This window comes from Lytechinus variegatus, chromosome 14 (assembly GCF_018143015.1).
Source record: "Lytechinus variegatus isolate NC3 chromosome 14, Lvar_3.0, whole genome shotgun sequence".
Taxonomy (NCBI): Eukaryota; Metazoa; Echinodermata; class Echinoidea; order Temnopleuroida; family Toxopneustidae; genus Lytechinus; species Lytechinus variegatus.
Window position 1 is genome coordinate 12,657,179 of NC_054753.1, and position 21,255 is coordinate 12,678,433.

General features: G+C 35.9%; 1 protein-coding gene across 1 annotated transcript in view; it reads right to left on the reverse strand.

The window, feature by feature from the left end:
* Window positions 1–20,906, reverse strand: part of LOC121427402 (forkhead-associated domain-containing protein 1-like) — a 33,593-nt gene extending 12,687 nt beyond the window's left edge. Inside the window, 16 exon segments of the mRNA XM_041623775.1 lie at window positions 2,603–2,840; window positions 4,484–4,573; window positions 5,380–5,507; window positions 5,940–6,128; window positions 6,589–6,787; window positions 7,184–7,429; window positions 8,070–8,177; window positions 9,359–9,463; window positions 14,204–14,479; window positions 14,481–14,555; window positions 15,156–15,398; window positions 16,177–16,298; window positions 16,789–17,167; window positions 17,579–17,782; window positions 18,395–18,582; window positions 20,743–20,906. Of these exon segments, the coding sequence (XP_041479709.1) occupies window positions 2,603–2,840; window positions 4,484–4,573; window positions 5,380–5,507; window positions 5,940–6,128; window positions 6,589–6,787; window positions 7,184–7,429; window positions 8,070–8,177; window positions 9,359–9,463; window positions 14,204–14,479; window positions 14,481–14,555; window positions 15,156–15,398; window positions 16,177–16,298; window positions 16,789–17,167; window positions 17,579–17,782; window positions 18,395–18,490 (2,698 nt within the window). The 5' untranslated portion in view covers window positions 18,491–18,582; window positions 20,743–20,906.
* Between the last annotated feature and the right edge of the window lie 349 nt (window positions 20,907–21,255).

Sequence of the window (21,255 nt, forward strand, 5' to 3'; positions counted from 1 at the left end):
CAGCTGGTTTGCTATGAATATATCAACTTCTTCAAATTTGCTTTGTGTATGATTTATAAAAAGATTTTTGGACTCTTCTCATCCATCATTTTTAACCCACTTCTTCTTCATAAATTTTATTCTTAGGAATATTTCCATTTCTTTCTGAGATACATGTATATCCTGTATGTCTCCTTTAACATCCACACAACAGTCGTTTTTCAAAACTTACATCAATATTATAACCAAAGTCAATGAAATGTTTCGACTAAAACAGTCACTAAAAGACTAACATGCCTTAAATTTCTATAATTCTATGGTCACTTTTCAGTAGGGCATATTTTAATATTATAGTACAAATAAAATAAAAAAAACCTCTATGGCCAGTGAGAGGAAGACTGAAGCTGATCAATAGGACATTAACGGTCATGACTTTTGATGGCCTTGGATAAATCAAAATCCTTGATCTTCCTTACAAATTAAATGAAGCTTATTTTTTCTCCTTGATATCTTAGACTTTAAACTGTAAGTTGAGTTGTATCTCTGACCTTATTAGACTAATGAATAAACAAACAGAGTCTAGAGATAACAATACTGATTAAACTAGGAATTTTCATTATGATGCTGCTTATGTTTATGATCTATGATCTCCCGTTATCACAAATGCAAATATTGTAAGTCTCAAACTGAAGATGTTTTTCAGATAAGGTGAGGATGGTGATAACCAATTACTTCAGTCATGGAAACAAACGAGAATAACAAACATTACTATTTATTCATTATTGTTAAATACAGTGGAAGTTTATGTTGATGACAGTAGTAACGAGCCTGAATTGACAAGTTACTGGTTAGAGGTAAAGTTCATGATTACAGTAGTAGTGTACTGCTGGGTGAGATATATCAACAATGATGTCAAAAGTTTAATTAATTATACCTGGGTCCCGTTATAACAACAATTGCAACATGTCTATAACAAATTTTCTCTCAGCCAATCAGATTAAAGGGTTTCAGTAACTTTTAACTGTTATTGCACATCGGTTATTACAACAAATTTTATGAAACAGGCCCTATGTGTAAACAAGTGGAATGCCTCTGGCCGTCTCACCTGCATCACGTGGTTCAATATAGCAGCAGTGCTGACTTTGAATACCACTCTAACTCGCACAAGATGTTCAGTGATACATGGTTACTCTTATGTCCACTTTTTATGAACTAGACCAATAAACTTACAGAGATATGATGGTTATTCAACAAAAAACCCCAACATGGCCAAAGTTCATTGACCTTACATGACCTTTGACCTTGATCATGTGACCTGAAACTCGAACAGGATGTTCAGTGATACTTGATTACTCTTATGTACAAGTTTCATGAATCAGATCCATAAACTTTCAAAGTTATGATGGTAATTCAACAGATACACCCAATTCGGCCAAAGTTCATTGACCTTTGACCTTGGTCATGTGACCTGAAACGCGCACAGGATGTTCAGTGATACCTGATTACTCTAATGTCCAGGTTTAATGAACTAGACCAATAAACTTTCAAAGTTATGATGGTAATTCAACAGATACCCCGATTCGGGCAAAGTTCATTGACCCTAAATGACCTTTGACCTTAATCATGAGACCTGAAACTTGCACAAAATTTTCAGTGATGCTTGATTACTATTATGTCCAAGTTTCATGAATCAGATCCATAAACTTTCAAAGTTATGATGGTAATTCAACAGATACACCCAATTCGGCCAAAGTTCATTGACCCTAAATGACCTTTGACCTTGTTCATGTGACGTGAAACTCATGCAGGATATTCAGTGATACTTGATTAACCTTATGTCCAAGTTTCATGAACTAGGTCCATATATTTTCTAAGTTATGATGACATTTCAAAAACTTAACCTCAGGTTAAGATTTCGATGTTGATTCCTCCAACATGGTCTAAGTTCATTGACCCTAAATGACCTTTGACCTTGGTCATGTGACATGAAACTCCAATAGGATGTTCAGTAATACTTGATTAACCTTATGGCCAAGTTTTATTAACTAGGTCCATATTCTTTCTAAGTTATGACGTCATTTCAAAAACTTAACCTCAGGTTAAGATTTGATGTTGACGCCGCCGCCGCCGTCGCCGTCGGAAAAGCGGCGCCTATAGTCTCACTTTGCTTCGCAGGTGAGACAAAAAACCAACAAACAGAATGGTGTATTTAAATGGGCTTTTCCATAAAATACCACCCCCTAAATGTGAGACCTTTCTAAATGATTCATGTTTGTTTTATATTTCATATGAATAGTTGTAATGCTCAATACGGGTTGAGCATTTTGTGATGTGAAGTAAGAAGGGAAGTAAATGTGGGTCAGATGAACAAAAGGTTGATTAATTTTTGAAATTGTAATATTATCTTGCCTTTTAAATGCTTATTTTCAGTTATATTGTTGGTTATGGTATCTTTAAGGAAGACAATCAAGATCATCAAACTTGGAACAGAGAGTACGATTCTATGCCTGTTTATTAACATACCAGAACAGAAATTACACAAATTAGATTTAAACCATGTCAGATAACAGCAAAGAAGAATTGGACCAAGTGGCAATTAGACCAACTGGCAAAATCATCTTACCTTCAAGTTTCTTCTCCAGCTCCTTGGACTCCTTCCTGGAGGCTTGGTGCTCCTGCTGAGACTTCTTGAGTTTCTCCTCCAAGGAGACAATGGTGAGGGCGTGCTGCCGACTCTGCTCCTTCAACCCTGCCACCTGCTTCTCGTGTGCCTCCAGCATCTCCGTCACTTGACCTTCGACCTTCAAGGCGGAGCTCTTGTGCTGCTCCTGGTGGAGAGTAAGTTCCTCTCTCAGCTTGCTCTGTAGTTGGATCAAGATGCAAATAAAAGTTGTTACAGTGAAAGAAAAACATTAATTTAGTTCATTTCACATCTTGATGCTGTAATGCTTAATTATTGAAAGTTCAACCTAAATTCACATATTTTTAAGTTAATTTAATGTTTTCTGTTTCCTCAAACTATACACATAAAACAGGATGGCAGGGGCCCGACCCCCCCCCCCCCCAAAAAAAAAAAAACATATATTAGCACTTGATTCAATTAAAAAATACATAAACTTGATAGAACAAAGCAGGAAAAAGGCCCCCATGCATAAAAGAATAAAATATTCTTTTCTTAATTGTAACTACACATGCATTTCACAAATTACTTACATCCAATGGTTCGGCTCCCCAATTAGACAATACCACAAAAACCCCGGCAAAAATAATGCAAGCACACATATTTTCCCATCCAGGCTATCATGTCCACACCCCAATTCACCAACAGCAAATGATGCTGAATGGATGTTGAATGCATGCCGTTACCATAGCAACCACACTCCTATCCAATTACTACTGATGTCCCCATGATTGATTGATTGTGCCATTAATATCCAGAGTGTAACTTGGTACAATTAATTAGCATACCAACTTTAATGATGTGGGCATACAGTATAGGGGGATGGTCTCATTAAAGTGGACCAGTTCACACTTGAAATTTAAACTCCAACCATATTCTCACATTATCTGCAAGTGTAATGTATCTATACATGTACTTTGACAGATATTTATCTGAAAGGAACATCATGGATACAAATGTAAATTGTTTATCAAATGATTACTTCCAAGGAGTACACGAACACGGCTTTTATAGCAGTCACCTGTATAGAAGGACTCTCTGTCTGAAAGACCACAAGATTGGTTTCCCTTGCAGATATTCCAATTCAAAATGTGTATCGAAGGAACCTGTTTATAAAGACCACCTGTTCAAGCAGACCACTTTTTCCTACCCCTCTTACATGTAAGTGGTCTTTATATGCAGGTTCGACTTTATCAATCAATATTTTGGCTAAAGTGCATTATATCTCTAGTGTGAAAGGGTACGTTCATTAGGATAAAGCAGCCAGTATCAAATGTAATCAATCATGGCAGGTGGAATATAGAGAGGGGTGTCAAAAAACCGAGATAGCATTTTGAACGTTGAGATAACATTTTCATAATGGGACATATGGAAACTTCCAACCTATCTATTCAGTTAGTTCAAATAAAAAGTCTGTTATCGAGTAGTAAATGTTTGAGCCTTAGTATTTCATGAGTTGAATGAATTCCAAACTCTTTGTTTTTTTTTCTTAATATGTCTATATATTCGGGTCAGTATAGTCCACATAGATTAAATAAGCTGGGTTTTTTTCTCTCTTTCTCTCTCGCGCTCTTAGAGAGAAAATAACACATTTTGTACAATGTCATTTTCTCCTCTTCTCTTCATGCAAGATCACATTCTGTACAGGAATTATCAATTTACGGAGGGGGGGGGGTATTTTGCAATTCAGTTGGGCGATTTCATATGTTTTGGGGGTGAATAACACTTGCCTTAATCTACATATATTCAATTGTTTCAGGCATACAGTATATGTTGGTGTGAATAATAATTTTTTTTTTTTTTCAAATTGTGAAATATTCTTACCTCTTCTTTTTGAAGTTCCTCGATCTGTGATTTCAAACTCTTCTCCATTGCAACATACTTCTCCTCATCCGATCCTCTTTCTGTTAAAGCCTACACATACGTGTAAGAATAGTAAATTATTACCACAATGAATCAATGAATATGTCTTTAGCTTACTAACTCTTATACCCTTTTTACACAGGATTTTCTTAACCCCGGACTATCGCTAACCCCGTACTATCCTTAAACCCGTACTATTTTTTTTCCTTTTCACACATGCCAAATTGTTATTGCTAACCCCGGATAAGGAATGCTTGCTTTTTACACACGAAACTCGCTAACCCCGGACTAGTGGTTTTTGTCGATCATTCGTAGTACAAGTACTTCACTCGTACACTTTTTACACACGCTAAAATTTCCTTAACCCCGTACTATAGGTGGGGCTAAATAGCAATAGCCCCACCTATAGTACGGGGTTAAGGAAATTTTAGCCTGTGTAAAAAGGGTACTAGCTGTAAAAGTGGAATAGCCATTAAACTCTTTTTTTTTTGCCCAAATATCCATCAATCCATTCTTCCACTCACCTGTACATTTATCCAGACATTAAACTATTCATCAATACTTACATTCTTCATCAGTTTGTTATTCAATTATCAATCTTTTGATATATCCTTCATTGCATTTATCCTCTCATCCATCCATCATTCATTCATTTACTACTTATTATCCATCTGCTATTACTTATCCATCTATCTGTAAAATAAATATATTCTCCCTCTTACATTTCTATCTACCCATCAATCATCCATCATTCACTTGTTACCCATAATTTCTTATCCATCCTCTGTCTAAAGATCCATTAATTCATTTATCATTTCATCTATTTACCTATCCATCAATTATTCATTTGTTCATACCTGTCTTAACTGTTCCAGGCTCTGTTCCTGGTGTTGTACCTTCTGTCTCTCGGACTGTAAGACCTCTTCCAATCTTGTCTTCTCTGCCTGTCTGGCCTCTTCAACAGCAGTTTCCTTTTCTTTCACATCTGATTGATGATAAAATGAAGAGTTGATGAATTATTTTTAGGGTTGGCATTCATTTCAGGTATATCTATTCCAAGATCTAATCAACATTTTGTCAATGCTTCGATTACAACAATCACTATCAATCTTCATCGTCATGATCACTTCTCATGATAATATCATGATTGCAAATATGAATAGATAAATATGCCTTCAGTTTTTATCAAAACTTAACATTTTCACAATAATCTCTGAATTTATATCATCACCATACAATCAACAATTTCATTGTCATCATCAATATCATCACTGTCGTTTTCATCATCATTATTATCATCCCCATCATCCTCATCATCATCATCATCATCATCATCATCACCACCACCACCACCACCATCATCATCACCACTACCACCACCAACACCATCATCATCATAAACTGAACTTATCCTTACTTTCTAGTTTGAGTCTTTCCATGGCGACTTTCATTGTCTCTTCATGTTCCGTCTTCTGTCTCTCTAGCTTTCTCTCCATCTCAACCCTGACCCCCGATGACATGGTATCGACACTCATTTGAATTTCCTCTTTAAGTTTCTTCTCCTTATTACATTGGTCTCTCAATGCATCGATGTGGGCTTGGAGATCTGCAACACAACAGAAGCAAATAAAGCTTTGTGTGGTTTTCTTCATCAAAAATTGTTTTAATAATGTACTTTAAGTTTATGCCACGGAATGAGCTACAGTCCTGAACTCCCAAAATTGTTCTGGATTTCAAACATTAATGGAGCAATTAAATCATGTTTAATATTACAAAAAGAAACTGCTTTTTTATATTTTATATGATAAAATACAACAACAAAAATGAGTGTGAGTTCACAGGCTACCTCATTTGTACACTGGTTATTTTGTGCAAATATTTTTTGGGAGATGGAGTACAATTTTAAAGTGTTGTAACTTTCTCATGTTTCATCTAATTCTGATGACATTTTCTGAGACATGCATCAATTAGATAAAATTACTGTTGGTGTTTAAATCAGATTCAAACTAATAAAACCTTTTATGAAATAAATGAACCTAAGTTATTTCTGGATCTAACTGTATTACCTTTGCCACCAGTCTTGATGTCGAAACCACACTTCTCAAGCGTGGTCTCAAACGATTGCTGCCATGCTAGCTCGTTCTGGAGCATCATAGCTATGGTATCCTTAACGTTCTGTAACGATTCATCTACAGTGACAGACTGAAGGAGTTTGATCTCATTACGGATGTGCGAGCATGTTCTACCTCCTTCCTCAAGGCGTTTCTAAAAAAAACAATGAAAATTTGAGAAATAGATATATTACTAATCCCCTAGAAAATTATTACCTTAATCCTCTATTTGGATAATAAGATTTAATTTTCATTACTGGGTTTGCAACATTATTCTCATCAGTGATATCACCATACTATTATCAATATCATCATCATCACAATTGGTACCGTCATCATTGTCGTCTTCGAAATCAGTATCATTATCATCATCATCATATCAATCATCATCAGCATCGTAATCATCATTATCATCATCACCTTAAACATCTTGATGGTCATCATCTTCGTCAACATCATAGTCATCATCATCGTCATCATCATCATATTCATCATAGTCATCGCCATCATCATCATCATCACAAATCTTTTTTAAAAAATTGCAACATACCTCTGCAGCAATCAGATGTTGTTTGAGGGTCTTGTGACTGGTCTTAGTCTCCTTGCTAGAGGTTTCCAGACCCTTCATTGTATCTTTGAGTTCCCGCACTTTATTCTTCGCTTCGTTGCGTTCCGTGATCAGCTTGCCCATCGTCTCCAAGAGGCTGTCGTCCGTGACCGTAGACTCATCATCTGGCACCCGGAATCCTGGAGCAGAAAAGGTCGTCTGCTTGACCCTTTGTCTAAAGCGCTCCAACTGAAATAAGATAGAATTTTATGAATTGATTTGATGGTTGAATCACTACTTGCCATATTTTTAAATGTAAACATTTCATTGTGACAGAATAGATGTATCTGTATTAAAAAAAAACAAGAACAAGAGCTGAAAGAAAGCAAGTAAAGAGAGATACTGCATACAAATTACATTGTGTCAGCCCCCCCCCCCCACCAAAAATGGAATCAAATAAAATCATTCACCAAGAACATTCTTGTAGCATCACATTCCAATTGCAGAATTCAAGTACATTCATTTGCATAAGGATAATAATAATTAAGTCAGATTTACCCCGGGCAGCTAATTCAGTTCCAAAACTATTCTCCCAGCAGGACCTGCTTGACATAATAATAATAATATCATTACCCTGCTTTGGTTGGGCTGCCTAGAAACTCAAGCATTCAAGGAATCTTTTCCTACTGAATAGCCAAGTCATCAGTTCCCTCATTTGCTTACATCCTGGGTTGTGTATATCACTTTTAAAATGCTACATCTTCCTCAGTTTACATCATAACTCCACTGAGATTAATTGCCAGTGTCACATAATACTTGTTTTTATTATATTTCTAATATTTTAAATCAACTTGCTACGATGGACTTTGCACTTAAAAACCAGACCAACCTGTTTCTTTGCTTGGTCGATGTCCACTCTGGCCTGCTTCTCAGCTCTCTGAGATTCCAAGAATTTCTTCTTCATCTCTTCCTTCTCATCAGAAAACCTCTGCTTTGTCTATGTTATCAAAGTCAGGAGAAAAAAAATACAGAAGAAAAGGATAATATGATTAATAATTCTATTCATTCAAATTCACCTTGCTTACTACTATGTATCTGTGTTGGATATTGGGGTTTTATTTTTTTCATTCATTCTTCATTTAGTGTAATATCTACTTGACTGGACACCAATTTATCTATATGGTTTAATTGAATATTCATGAACCAAATTTTTATTTGAAAAAATAAAGAATAAGAAGCAGATAAAGTGGAAACTCAACCTGGGCATTAGACCAAATGAGAATTAAACTAAGAGGGTTTCAGACCAAAGTTAAGTGAAGACCAATCAACAATTAAACCAAAGTTAAGTGTAGACCAATCAACAATTAGACCAAAGTTAAGTGTAGACCAATCAACAATTAAACCAAAGTTAAGTGTAGACCAATCAACAATTAGACCAAAGTTAAGTGTAGACCAATCAACAATTAAACCAAAGTTAAGTGTAGACCAATCAACAATTAGACCAAAGTTAAGTGTAGACCAATCAACAATTAGACCAAAGTTAAGTGTAGACCAATCAACAATTAGACCAAAGTTAAGTGTAGACCAATCAACAATTAAACCAAAGTTAAGTGTAGACCAATCAACAATTAGACCAAAGTTAAGTGTAGACCAATCAACAATTAGACCAAAGTTAAGTGTAGACCAATCAACAATTAGACCAAAGTTAAGTGTAGACCAATCAACAATTAGACCAAAGTTAAGTGTAGACCAATCAACAATTAGACCAAAGTTAAGTGTAGACCAATCAACAATTAGTCCAAAGTTAAGTGTAGACCAATCAACAATTAGACCAAAGTTAAGTGTAGACCAATCAACAATTAGACCAAAGTTAAGTGTAGACCAATCAACAATTAGACCAAAGTTAAGTGTAGACCAATCAACAATTAGACCAAAGTTAAGTGTAGACCAATCAACAATTAGACCAAAGTTAAGTGTAGACCAATCAACAATTAGACCAAATGGGTTTAGCCAATATGGGATTAGAATTAGAATATCAAAGAAGTACACCAACAGCTGGTAGACCCAGTGATAACAAATCATTTCAATAGTCCACTCCCGCCCCCAGGAAAAAAAAGAAAAATGATAAAACAAAAGAAACATATCATTCTGTATTTATTCAATGGATATTAAACTGACCTTTGTTTCTTCCTCATTCTGAGCTGTTAACTTGTCGATTTCTTCCTTCTGTTCAGCGACCTGTTTTGTGAGTGCCTCGACCTTGCTCTCGGCGCCTTTCAATTTCTAAATATATATAATCAAATAAACATTGCACAAAGTTCATCAACATTTATATTTGTAAACATATTCAATTGTCCCCTTATCATAATTTCAATTCGATGTATTCTAAATGACGTCTCACATCAAGTGTCAAGTATCACACTCTAATGATCTGACTGAATTATTTTTATCAGGGGTGTATTTCATGAAGCAAAATAGCTAGTGATTTCCAATGACTAATTTCCTCTTAGCCAATCAGATGTAAGGATTTTGGTAGCTTATAACAATAATCAGGGAAAAATTGTTTCAAAATATGCTCCCCGGAATCCAATGACATCATCAAGCAAGTGAAACTAGCCGACTAGATTAGACACATAGTCCGCCAAAGTGTTGTTACATAGTTTGAGAAAGCACATCTAAAGCTTCACAAATCTTATATACCGGTAATATTAAATTGATCAACCAAACTCATATAAAAACTTGACTGAATGAATATCAATATTATGGGGCATACATCTACTCTCATCTTCATCATTAACATAATCAAAATGTAATGTTTCAAACTGATCAATGATATGCCACTTGAAATAACATACATCTCTGATAAGACTATAGTTGGTTTTGTTGGTGTGAGTGTGCACAAACACATGAACAACTGACCCGGGGGGGCCACTTACATTGACGAGTAGATACCATGCGAGACCCAAAAAACACGTAAAAACGATGTCTTTTAACGATAGGGCATTTTACATACGTAACGTGATAAGGGTGTCAAAAACACAAAAATAATGAAAAAAGGGTATCTATTTCACTAGGAAAATTACATGTTTAGGGTCGAATTTGCGGGGATGATAAAACAAAATTAAAATGTTTCATAAAGGATGTCCTTTTTGCCCCAACACTTTGTGTTTAGAGTCCGATTTGCGCCAGGTGTAGAAGGTGGGGTCGTACTAAACCAAATAAAGGTAAAGCCGACGACCGAAGGACCCGTACAATAAAACATTCCTGTACTTGTTTAGGGGTTCATTTCAGGGAATATTTGCCAAGAGTATCCTTTTCGTTTCCAATACTTGTTACGGGTAGGGTTTCACACGCCAATACTTGTTAAGGGGTGCATTTTCAGAATATGGAAATTACGTGTTCAGGGTGCTTTTCGAAACCCCATGGTCGCGCATGGTATCCACTTGTGAATGGAAGTGCCCCCTCCCGGGACAACTGAGAGATGTAATACTAAATGTGATCCAAGTCAGGGTTCCCAGCTTTCAAGTAAACAAAATTTAATTTTTCCCTGATGATTACATGTATTCAAACCCATTACCAGTTTCACATGTTTTCTAAGTTGTTGCGGTGAATTACCTGTATTTTCACTATAAAAATAATAATGTAATTAGTACCACCATAACCAGTCATTCAATGGATGTTACTTGTAATTTGGTGTGCAACAAAATATAACACAGTCTGACTGGCTACCGTGCTTTCAATTTTTGGGCAGATCAAATTCCTTGTTTATTCCTGATTTATGGTATTTTTTATCAAATTCCCTGATTTTCCCTGACTGGAAAAAAGTAAAATGATTTTCCGTGATTTCCCTGATGGGCTGGGAACCCTGAAAGTACTTTTCCTTTCACTAGATGATGACAGATGAGGCAAGGGACGCGATCAACAGTACAAGCTTTACTATTTCTCTACATAAAGTTTAGAAGAATTAACCAAATGTTGCATAGAAAGAGGGCATGCATGTACATGTATGTTGGGTAAAATATTGAGTGAAAGACATTGATGAATTTTTCATGAATATCGCATAAAATGTGCACAACATTTTTTTAAACCAAACACACATTTTCTTTTTTATGAATCAACCTACTACATGTATGATAATATGAACTACTAGTAGGGTTTTTTCAGAGTATACCCATGTGTATATTATGATGCAAGCAGATTTCTTTAACAAGGATATGATATGAAAGAAAAAAGGAATTATTCAATTCATACATTACTACATAACAAGAAAGAAAGACAGACTGCATAAAAACAAATATGACACATAAAAAACTAATCCAAAATTCCAACCATCATGGTGCATAAATGATATGCACAATCTATTAACTTGCTTGAACTGACTTGCTGATATAATTAACATGCACATTTTTCATTGCTATACATGCAAGTACAAAATTTACTAATTGACAGAGTGATTGTTTTGAATTATCACTATTAGTATTACAATACAGATGTACTCAAATAAAGGTCTCAATATTGAAATTTCTTTTAAAAAATCAAAACTTAATTCATTTCTTAGGACATAAAATATGTTGTTCATAAATTCTCTTATTTTACTGTCATTCTAAGAAACTTGAGCCCTGATGCTCAAGAACAGAATATTTGTAAAACTTTTCTTGATAATCCACAATGAAGATTTTTTTAGGCATTCAACCAATCAATAACTGTGCTGTTTAGACAAAACTGTGCAAAATAATAGGCATTTTCCATGGAAACTTTTTTGAGGGCAAAATAAATTACACAATAAAATCTTTTGACATGTGATATAGCACAGGCTTGATGAACATCTATACAAACAAAGCACACCTTGTTTTCCTTTTCTACAATGCACTTAATTCAAACAAAACACAATGATAGACATTCAAAACGTCATGCCACATTAATTTACAAGTGCCTGATGTCTGCAGACTACCAAAATGGTTTTGTTTACCATTCCTCTATTGATCTGAATTTACTCAGCTTCTCCTCAAACAAAGCAAGGGCTTAGACTTAATTCCTAACAACCTAACTGACAACAGCTACTCCAGTTCCTTTTCTACTTAAAGGACAAGTCCACCCCAACAAAAACTTGATTTGAATAAAAAGATAAAAATTCAACAAGCATAACACTGAAAATTTCATCAAAATCGGATGTAAAATGAGTTATGACAATTCAAAATTTTGCTTCATTTCACAAAAACAGTTATATGAACGAGCCAGCTACATCCAAATGAGAGAGTTGATGATGTCATTCACTCACTATTTCTTTTGTTTTTTATTGTTTGAAATATGAAATATTTTTATTTTCTCGTCATTGTCATGTGAAATGAAGTTTCATTCCTCCCTGAACATGTGGAATTCCATTATTTTAACATTTTGTGCTTCAGGCAAGGAGGTCCTAATCGTCAAATTCGTAAAAATTGAAATATTGTATAATTCAAACAATAAAAAACAAAAGAAATAGTGAGTGAGTGACAACTCGCTTATTTGGATGTAACTGGCTCGTTCATAAAACTATTTTGTTAAAAATAAGCGAAACTTTGAAATGTCATAAATTTCTTATTTTACATCCGATTTTGATGAAATCTTCAGCATTGTGCTTGTCTGATTTTTCTCTATTGATTCAAATCAACATTTTTCTGAGGTGGACTTGACCTTTAAAGTATGTGAAATAAATGCAGCTGATAGCCTATTTGTGTGATTTAATGACATATAAAAGTATGAAAACAATTGCAAATACATTTATGAAGCAGGAGGAAGTACAGTTTCATTCAAATGCAACATTGTTTAAATCCTATTCAATTGATTTATTTAAAGTTGCAAAGATTTTTAACTTAAAAAAATATTTGGGCTCTTGTATGGTTTGTAAACTGAAAATATTAACAACATATGTAAACATGTAAATATACGAGCATGTGAATATATAATTTAAAAATGTGAATATGTACATTGGCCTACATGTATGTGAAATATGGAAATATCTAAAAAAAAACTAAAAAAAAAGTTGTTACATGTAGCTAAGTAATATTTCCATGTAAATACTCATTATGATCATGAACATTTGCAAGTATGCAAATATATCAATAGGCATGATTTGATTATGATTTATACATCAAAACTATATCATGAAAGTTTGGTTCTTGAGCAGTATAATGGAGACATCAATGTAAGCATACAGAAAGAATAGCATACTTGAATTTACTTAAGGTATACATGTATGTGATTGCAACTGTGAGACCTTTTTACTATAATGGTGCTTTTTTTCAGACAAATTAACTTACAGTCTTTAAGCTGAAGTACTCAGTGTCTCGCGCAAATAGTGATTTCTGATATGACTCTAACGCAGCCTCAAGCTGAGACTACATTCCGTTCACGCAATGATAGACAGAAAGAAGAGACACAAGATGGATAATGAAAGGAGAAGACAGATGTATGATTATTAAACAGGGCACAGAGAATTGTTACAAGGATTGAAATTTAGTATGAAAACAAGTACATATTCAGAAGCTGACAGTGAGTTCCTTTTTCACAACAATCAAATATTTTAGGAATTCTTATTATGAACAAATAAATCAAACCTTAATTTTGATTACAGACTAATACATAAAAGATACACAGAGAATGGTTACATGGATTAAAATTAGTGTGAAAACAATCATGAAAAAGCATAAGGACCTTCCTCACACAATAATTTCTTCAAAACTTTAGGAGTTGATTGAAAAGTAAGTTGGCTCAAATTTCTACAGATCGCCCCAAAAGAGATGCATTTATTCAACGATTTTTTTTTCTCAACGGGGCAAAATTACAGATGATGTTTAAAACTTGTATGTTGTTATTTTCATTTCAGATTGAAACTGCAGAAGCATCTCTGCCCATCCAAATTATGCAGACTAAACCTAATTATCAGAAAACAATTCAAAAATTTGACTTTAGAGTATGAAAGTATAATTTGGGTTAGGGAGAGAGAAAAGAAAAACAAAAAAGATTGAAATTGAGTTCCCTTACATGTTTGAGAGTGACCACCTCCTTGTTCCTCGCAGCCAGCTCCTCCTCATGCTTCTTGGTCTCCCTCATGCGGGAGAACTTGGCAGCCAGGGCGGAGAGCGCCACCTCCTTCTCCCTCAGCTCCTTCTTCAAGAGCTCCACCTCCCCCTTCATCCTGGAGATGCTGCCCTCCTTGGTGGTGAGATCCCGCTGGAGCTTGGTCATCAGGGCGGAGCTGGTGCCCTTCTCCTTGCGGAGCTTCTCCACCTCCTGCCGGAGGGAGACCAGCTCCCTCTCCCCGCTGGTGGAGCAGGGAGCGCAGGTGGGCGATGTTCTCCATGGGGTCAGAGCTCTCCATCCTCATCTTGGACATCTGTAATAGATAATGAAAATCATTGTAATAATGATGGTATTAGCAGCAGGGATGATAACAGGGATGAGGATGGTGATGATGGTGAGGATGATAATGGTTGTGATGATGGTGGTAATGATGATGATGATTATGATATTGATTATAATTATGGCAGCAGTGGCGCTTATGAGGATAATCATTTCTATGATTTCGATGATTATATGATAATGAAGCTGATGATAATGAATGGTGGAGGTGATGAGGATGATGATGATAATGAAGATGACGATAATGGTAATGATGATGGTTATGATGATGGTTATGATGAAGATGACGATGAGGATGATGATAATGAAGCTGATGACGATGATTTTCATAACATAACACAGATGCTATAATAAATATCTTTTTACACTAAGAAGAACTGACAGGAAAGCCATGTAAAATTCTTTCAAGTTATACTCTCACAGAAATATGATGAGGTTTCATGATTTATTTTAAAGCATATTTTCCTTAATTCAATGAGAAAGAGACATAGTTATCCCAAACAATACAACTTGCACTGAAATAAAAACAACTTTTATCAAACAACTTCATGCAAGTCATCAATGACCTACTTACCTTTTCCTTCAGTGCGTTGACCTCAAGCTGTTTGAGATTGACATCTTTCTCTAGTTCTTTGAGTTTCTTCTGGACAGTTGTATCTGCTGGGGGTGCCTTTTGCTGCTGGGCTTGGTGAACCTGCATGGCCATTGATTCTATCTCCGACCTCAGCTGACCGATGACTCCGTCCTTCCGCTGGGATTCAGCCTCAAATACGGCCAGGCGGTTGATCTCGTCACCCATCCTGAGTAATCTCTGGTCCTGTGAAATACACAAATAGAGGGAGAAGCCCAATAATATAGTGTAAGGTGTAAAGTTGAGAGTTATATATTAAGTATTTGCTGTAAGATGCAAAGAGTCAAGAGTCAGGTGTAAAATTATTATTGTAAAGATTTGTAGCCGTAATATGCGTAAGGTTTATATTGTGAAGATTGTAGAGTTAAATGTACACTAAAAATCGTAAAGTAAATAACTTCAAGTGTAAAATAAATATCAAGCGTAAAATGTAATATATTAAGTGTAGAGATTTGGGACAATATGCGCACCTGTGATGTGAGATCCCACTCAAAATTATCAGGCTACATCAGCAGCTACATGTACAATAGTCATTATGAAGGTCTGATGAAGTACATTGCATGGCAGGCTCAATTTTCTTGAATCGTGAATTAAAGAATTTTTCCCTCAAATCAAGATCAATTTTCATTCCAGGGCCCCGTCTTACAAATAGTTAATATTGATCCAATAAATCGTAACTCTATGGAAATCCATCAGTGTCACAATTTTTTCTACAGGAAATGTGCAAAATGTCCTTTGTAAACAAAGGAGAACACACCAAACTGTCATGAAATCAATTAATTCATGGATATATATTCATATCTAGAAAAATTTTTAACATGCATTTTATATGTTGACTTTGCTGGCTCTCCATAGTTGTGATTGATCGAATCAATTGAAACTCTTTGTAAGATGGGCCCCTGAACTACAAATCTGCAAGGTGCACATTTGTCCTAGGCTAAGAATTTGATTTGTCTGAACTGACCTTTTCATGTGCAGCTAGCATGTCATTGACCGGTGAGCCTCTGGCGTTGGGGCTACCATTGACCTGTGGGGCAGATGATACACCTCTAGCTCCGCTTGAACTAACCCATCCTCCTGTCACAGCTGGGGAAATCAAATAGATGACGATAAAGCAACATGGAAAACCAATCATTATTCACTCGGATTGCATGATATCCTAATGGTGATGATACTAATAGATATGATTGATAATGTGTCAAATCTACTTGGTATAGTGCTCAATGCAAAATGAAAGAAAAACTATGCAGCAAAAAATATATAGGACAAGACTCTTTTGGTGTTCCAAATCATCTAAGTGGAACGGCTATGATGACAAACACTTTTATACAAAATATCAATATTGTTATGTTAGCACCACTATTTCTAAAGATAAAATGAATATCTTTTTGAAATGTGACAGTTTCTCTTAAATGTCATGCAAACATGTACTTCTGACTCAAGGTTTATTTTGTATATTTTCTAGCACAAACTCAAAAAGAAATTAAAATTTTCGTAGATATCATAGGGTAGCTAGGTTCATTCCTAACTTGCACAAGACATATTGATTTAATCTGTTGATGTTGCAATGACTCACCTCTTCTTGGTGGAAGGGGGCTGTTGGTAGGGCTCTGGCTGGTGATATGCACCCCGCCCCCAGTTCCTGGTCCACTTCCGCTCCCCCTCCTTGTACCCGCACTCGACGGCCTGGCTCTTGGAGGTCTCGGTATCACCCCACCTCCACTTACACCCGTGGGCGGTGTCCCCCATGCTGATGGGGGTGGGGCAGCGGATGAGCCCCCTCCCAAGGAAGGGAGGGTGGACTGCTGATGTTGGTTGTAAGTGGCGTCACCCCCGGCCTGGTTATTGAGGTATGGGAGCTGGGCAGGGGAGTAGTCAGTGATGGGGGCAGTCTCTTGCATCATCTTCATAGGGGCACTGGCCACGCCCCTATTAACAACGGGTGGATATGAAACCTAAAGATGTAAATGAATAATATGTATGTTACCTTTCATTTCAATTTTGGAAAAAAAATCATAGTATTAACTTCAATAAAGAGTTCACCACACCTAGCATTTAGAAGGGGAAAGTGGAGGTCAAATGAATTTTATGCAAATCATTCTTATTAGGATAAAATCATGCACATTCTAGAATAGGCAACTACATTATTATATGAACTGGAAAATGAACTAAAAACTGTTACAGCTGCTAAACTTGAAAGGCTGGTAGTATGTGATATCTTGGTATTCTGATCTCATAGGTATTAATGAAAATCATCTATTTCAAAGGTAATCAAGTACATATTTTATGAATCATCATCATAGACAAGGGTTTAGTGCATATGATGTATAATTTTGTTTACGAAGTTAACGTCGTAAAATTATTACCTGATCATCTTCCACCTCAAGTTCGTGAGGAAACCCAGAGTAGCCGAACCTTATGCTGTCCCCGGGTGCTAACCTCACTGCAGCATTTTGAACACGACAGTCATTCACATAGGTCCCATGGGCAGTGTTTAAGTCTTGGATCACAAAACAGTTTTCGGCATCGCTGTACTCAATCACGGCATGCTGTAATTCTATTGATGTTAGCTATGATTGGAAAAAAAATTGTTTAAATTATTCCACTTTAAAAAAAGAGAGAAACTTTAAGTTTTAAGTGCAATAAAGAGAAGTCATAGATAATTTCAATTGAATGGTACACAGTTTCAATCTTTTTTTTTCAAGGAATAAACTTAATAATAATAATATAAACATGTAACATTTACAAAGCACCATTTAGCTACTTTGCCTATTCAGTGGCGCACTATAGCCTATATTTACACCGGCTCCAAGCTCCTTGGCAGATAATTGAAAGATAACCATGATTAAATAAAAAATGCAACTTTCTTATCACAATGAAACATTTTAAACTAAAACAAACCAAGCAATATATTGATACAAAAGTTCATACGTAACTGGAATCAACTTATAAACAATATCACAATTTACATTGTACATCTATTCCATTTAAGGAAATATTCATGTTGCAGATTATTTCTTTTTCAGGAATATACTTTATGTCTCGCTACATGCCTCATTGTTACATAACAATGAGTAAATTAAATGTCTAATATGGAATGCATCTTTCACCTATTAACAATTAAAATGACCAAAAAGAAAACGCTCAACATGCCATTAGCTTCAAAAATAACTATTTCTTACCTGGATGTTTAAGTCACAGTTCTCTCGTCCGACCAAAGTAGTGCTTGGTGACAACTGGAAGAGTCCCTCCGGACTCCTCAGGAAGCCTTTCACCATGTCTTGCAAGTTCAGAAATGGATGATAGCAGAGGTCTAGATGACAACAGACTTAGTTTGCATCGTTAAGAAAATAGGTCCTTTCAAGTGAGCCTGGAACACAAATGAAAAGTTGCCAAGAATGACGAAATATCACCCCTATTTACTTCCAGAAGCATGGCTGATTTCTTTGAGGATGAATTTACAATTAAAATGGGAGAAACTTGGTATGGAAGGGAATGGGATATGAACAAATACAGACACACAGGATGGCATTTCATCCTGTGTGTCTGTGTTGTTCATATCCAAAATTAAGTTTTGAAGTCTTCTTAGTACCAGTACATGCACATGGTGCGATTCAAGCCTCAAAGTAAGCCCTACAGTTTTCATTGATCTTAATAAATCTGTTTATGTTTTAAAGACTGTTTAATACCGGTAGCTATAGTAGGAGTCAAGAAATTTACCAAATCAAAAATCAATAATAATAATAATAATAGGTCCATTTATATAGCGCAGCTACTATGTGCATATACTCTACTACGCTTTGATAATTGGTATCATATTATTACCCCGGCTGTAGCTGAGCCGTCATATTAATAGGCGCTAAAGCGTTCAAGGAAAAATCCTACCGGGTACCCATTTACCTCACCTGGGTCGAGTGCAGCACAATGTGGATAAATTTCTTGCTGAAGGAAATTACGCCATGGCTGGAATTCGAACCCACGACCCTCTGTTTCAAAGTCCGAAGACTAATCCACTGGGCCACAACAATCAATACATGTAAGTGGTTTCAGTTTTCAAGGATAACTGGTGTTTTTAAAAAAAACCTACAATGTATATATCCTGGAATTCATCATGGTCTGTCTGTGTAAAAAAAAAGACAGCCCCTACTACATGCAACATGCAAGTTCCTCTATCCAGTCATACAAATGCATGTAAATCATGATTTCATTTCCAAAAATGTAGCCTACATGTATAAATAATTAAGATTTCACTCAGTCATTTTACAAACATGTACATCTAGATCATGAAAAATCTTCCTTTAATGTCACAGTCAGGAATATATGTAGATTAGGACTCATATTTCATCATCACATATCACCATGTTCTTTGATCTTGACAAATCTTGAGTAAAAACATTTAGATCTAGAGTCCATAATCTAAGTTTCTTTTGAGACCACATACATTGAAATTGGACTCTTTATTTTTTCAGTCTGCCACTCTGCCCCCCCCCCCCCTTACTAAGCTCAAACATTTGATCTGAAACCTTTGACCTACTTTATAATTCCGTAACGCAAATTTGACTTTTAGTTTGAGATCTTGCCTTCCATCTGGTATTTATAATTTTGACTAATTTTGTGTGAACTGTGAGGAATTTGAGATTGAAAATCAACTTCATGATTTTTTTCAAAAAACAAAATGTGTGCATATATGCCATATGGTCACCCAAAATTGTAAAGCTCCTCAAGTCAAAACAGACAGCTTTTTTCTATAAGTTAACTTATAAGACTAAGGGGTGGAATTGTCATGAAATATCATGAATTTACACCACAATTAATGCCTTTTCAAGCCATTAGTCTTTACATCAACACTAGTTGACTTTGTATTCAAGTCTCAAAGTTAGAGACAAGACATGACACTTTTTGTTGACTCTTTTCACCACTTCCAATTTCCATAGTCGCTCACATTTGATTAACTGTCTTAGTTTTGCCTAGAGTATTAACGGAATTAAATCACTGCCCATTATTAGAGGTCGATGTCTATATGCAGTCAAAATGAACGTCACAACATCTAAATCATGAACATCATGGCATTATCGTGATTTTGGGAACCACCGTTCACTTCATACAGCAGCGCTTTATAGTTTATTCAGTCACACGCACGGTTCCCTATTTCCACCTCCATTCACTTTGTACACAACTCACAAGTGCGCGTACACAAATCTACATGTACGAGTGGTTCCCAAAACCACGATTTGGCCAACATCATTACAATATACAAGCACGTCTCATTCCCTACCACGTCATAACTACACAACACAAATGGCAAGATTTACATGTCTTGTCCTCGCAGCTGTGATGCCGCAGCGTACACAGCACTGCGTACATGTAGGCCTTCTGTGGGCGGCTATCTCCGGGCAGTTGACCCTGCCTCTGCTGTCTCATTCACTGAAACCAGCGGTTGACGCTAATTTTCAGGCCTTCGATTCTTCACAATAACGTGCATGAATTTACGATTCTGATGGTATTTTCTAAACTTAAACCAAATACTCACGGAAATATGGATCTATTAATGAGTCCTGATGAGTATATCCAGAAAAATCGAGTGTTCAAAGATTTTTTTCGTTCACTTCACTTGTTCCATTATTTGATTAATCGATACCACGGAACATAACAACGCGATTTTGTACAGCTTGTATGTGCGTTTCTAAGGGGAGAGAGCGAGAGAGAGATAGCGAGATCGAGACAGAATTATCATAATTGATTGATAGTGCTCTGTCGCCCTCTACGTCAAGGCAATTGAGATGATTATGTCCATGTTGTGATGTGGGCAAAAATGCCCAACTTTTAACCAACACTTGGATAGCATTTAATCCGCACACCGGGCAACAATCAGTGCCCTGGAAACGATTTTTTGTTTTACTGGGGGTGCTGCCGATTTAAATTTGAAAGCCACCCAAAAAGGTTTATTCCAAAATGGAGATCCGATATTGAAACAAAAATATGTTTTTATTTATCCTGGAACATTTCAAATTTTGTATCATGCTAAAAATCAATTCAAGAAAAA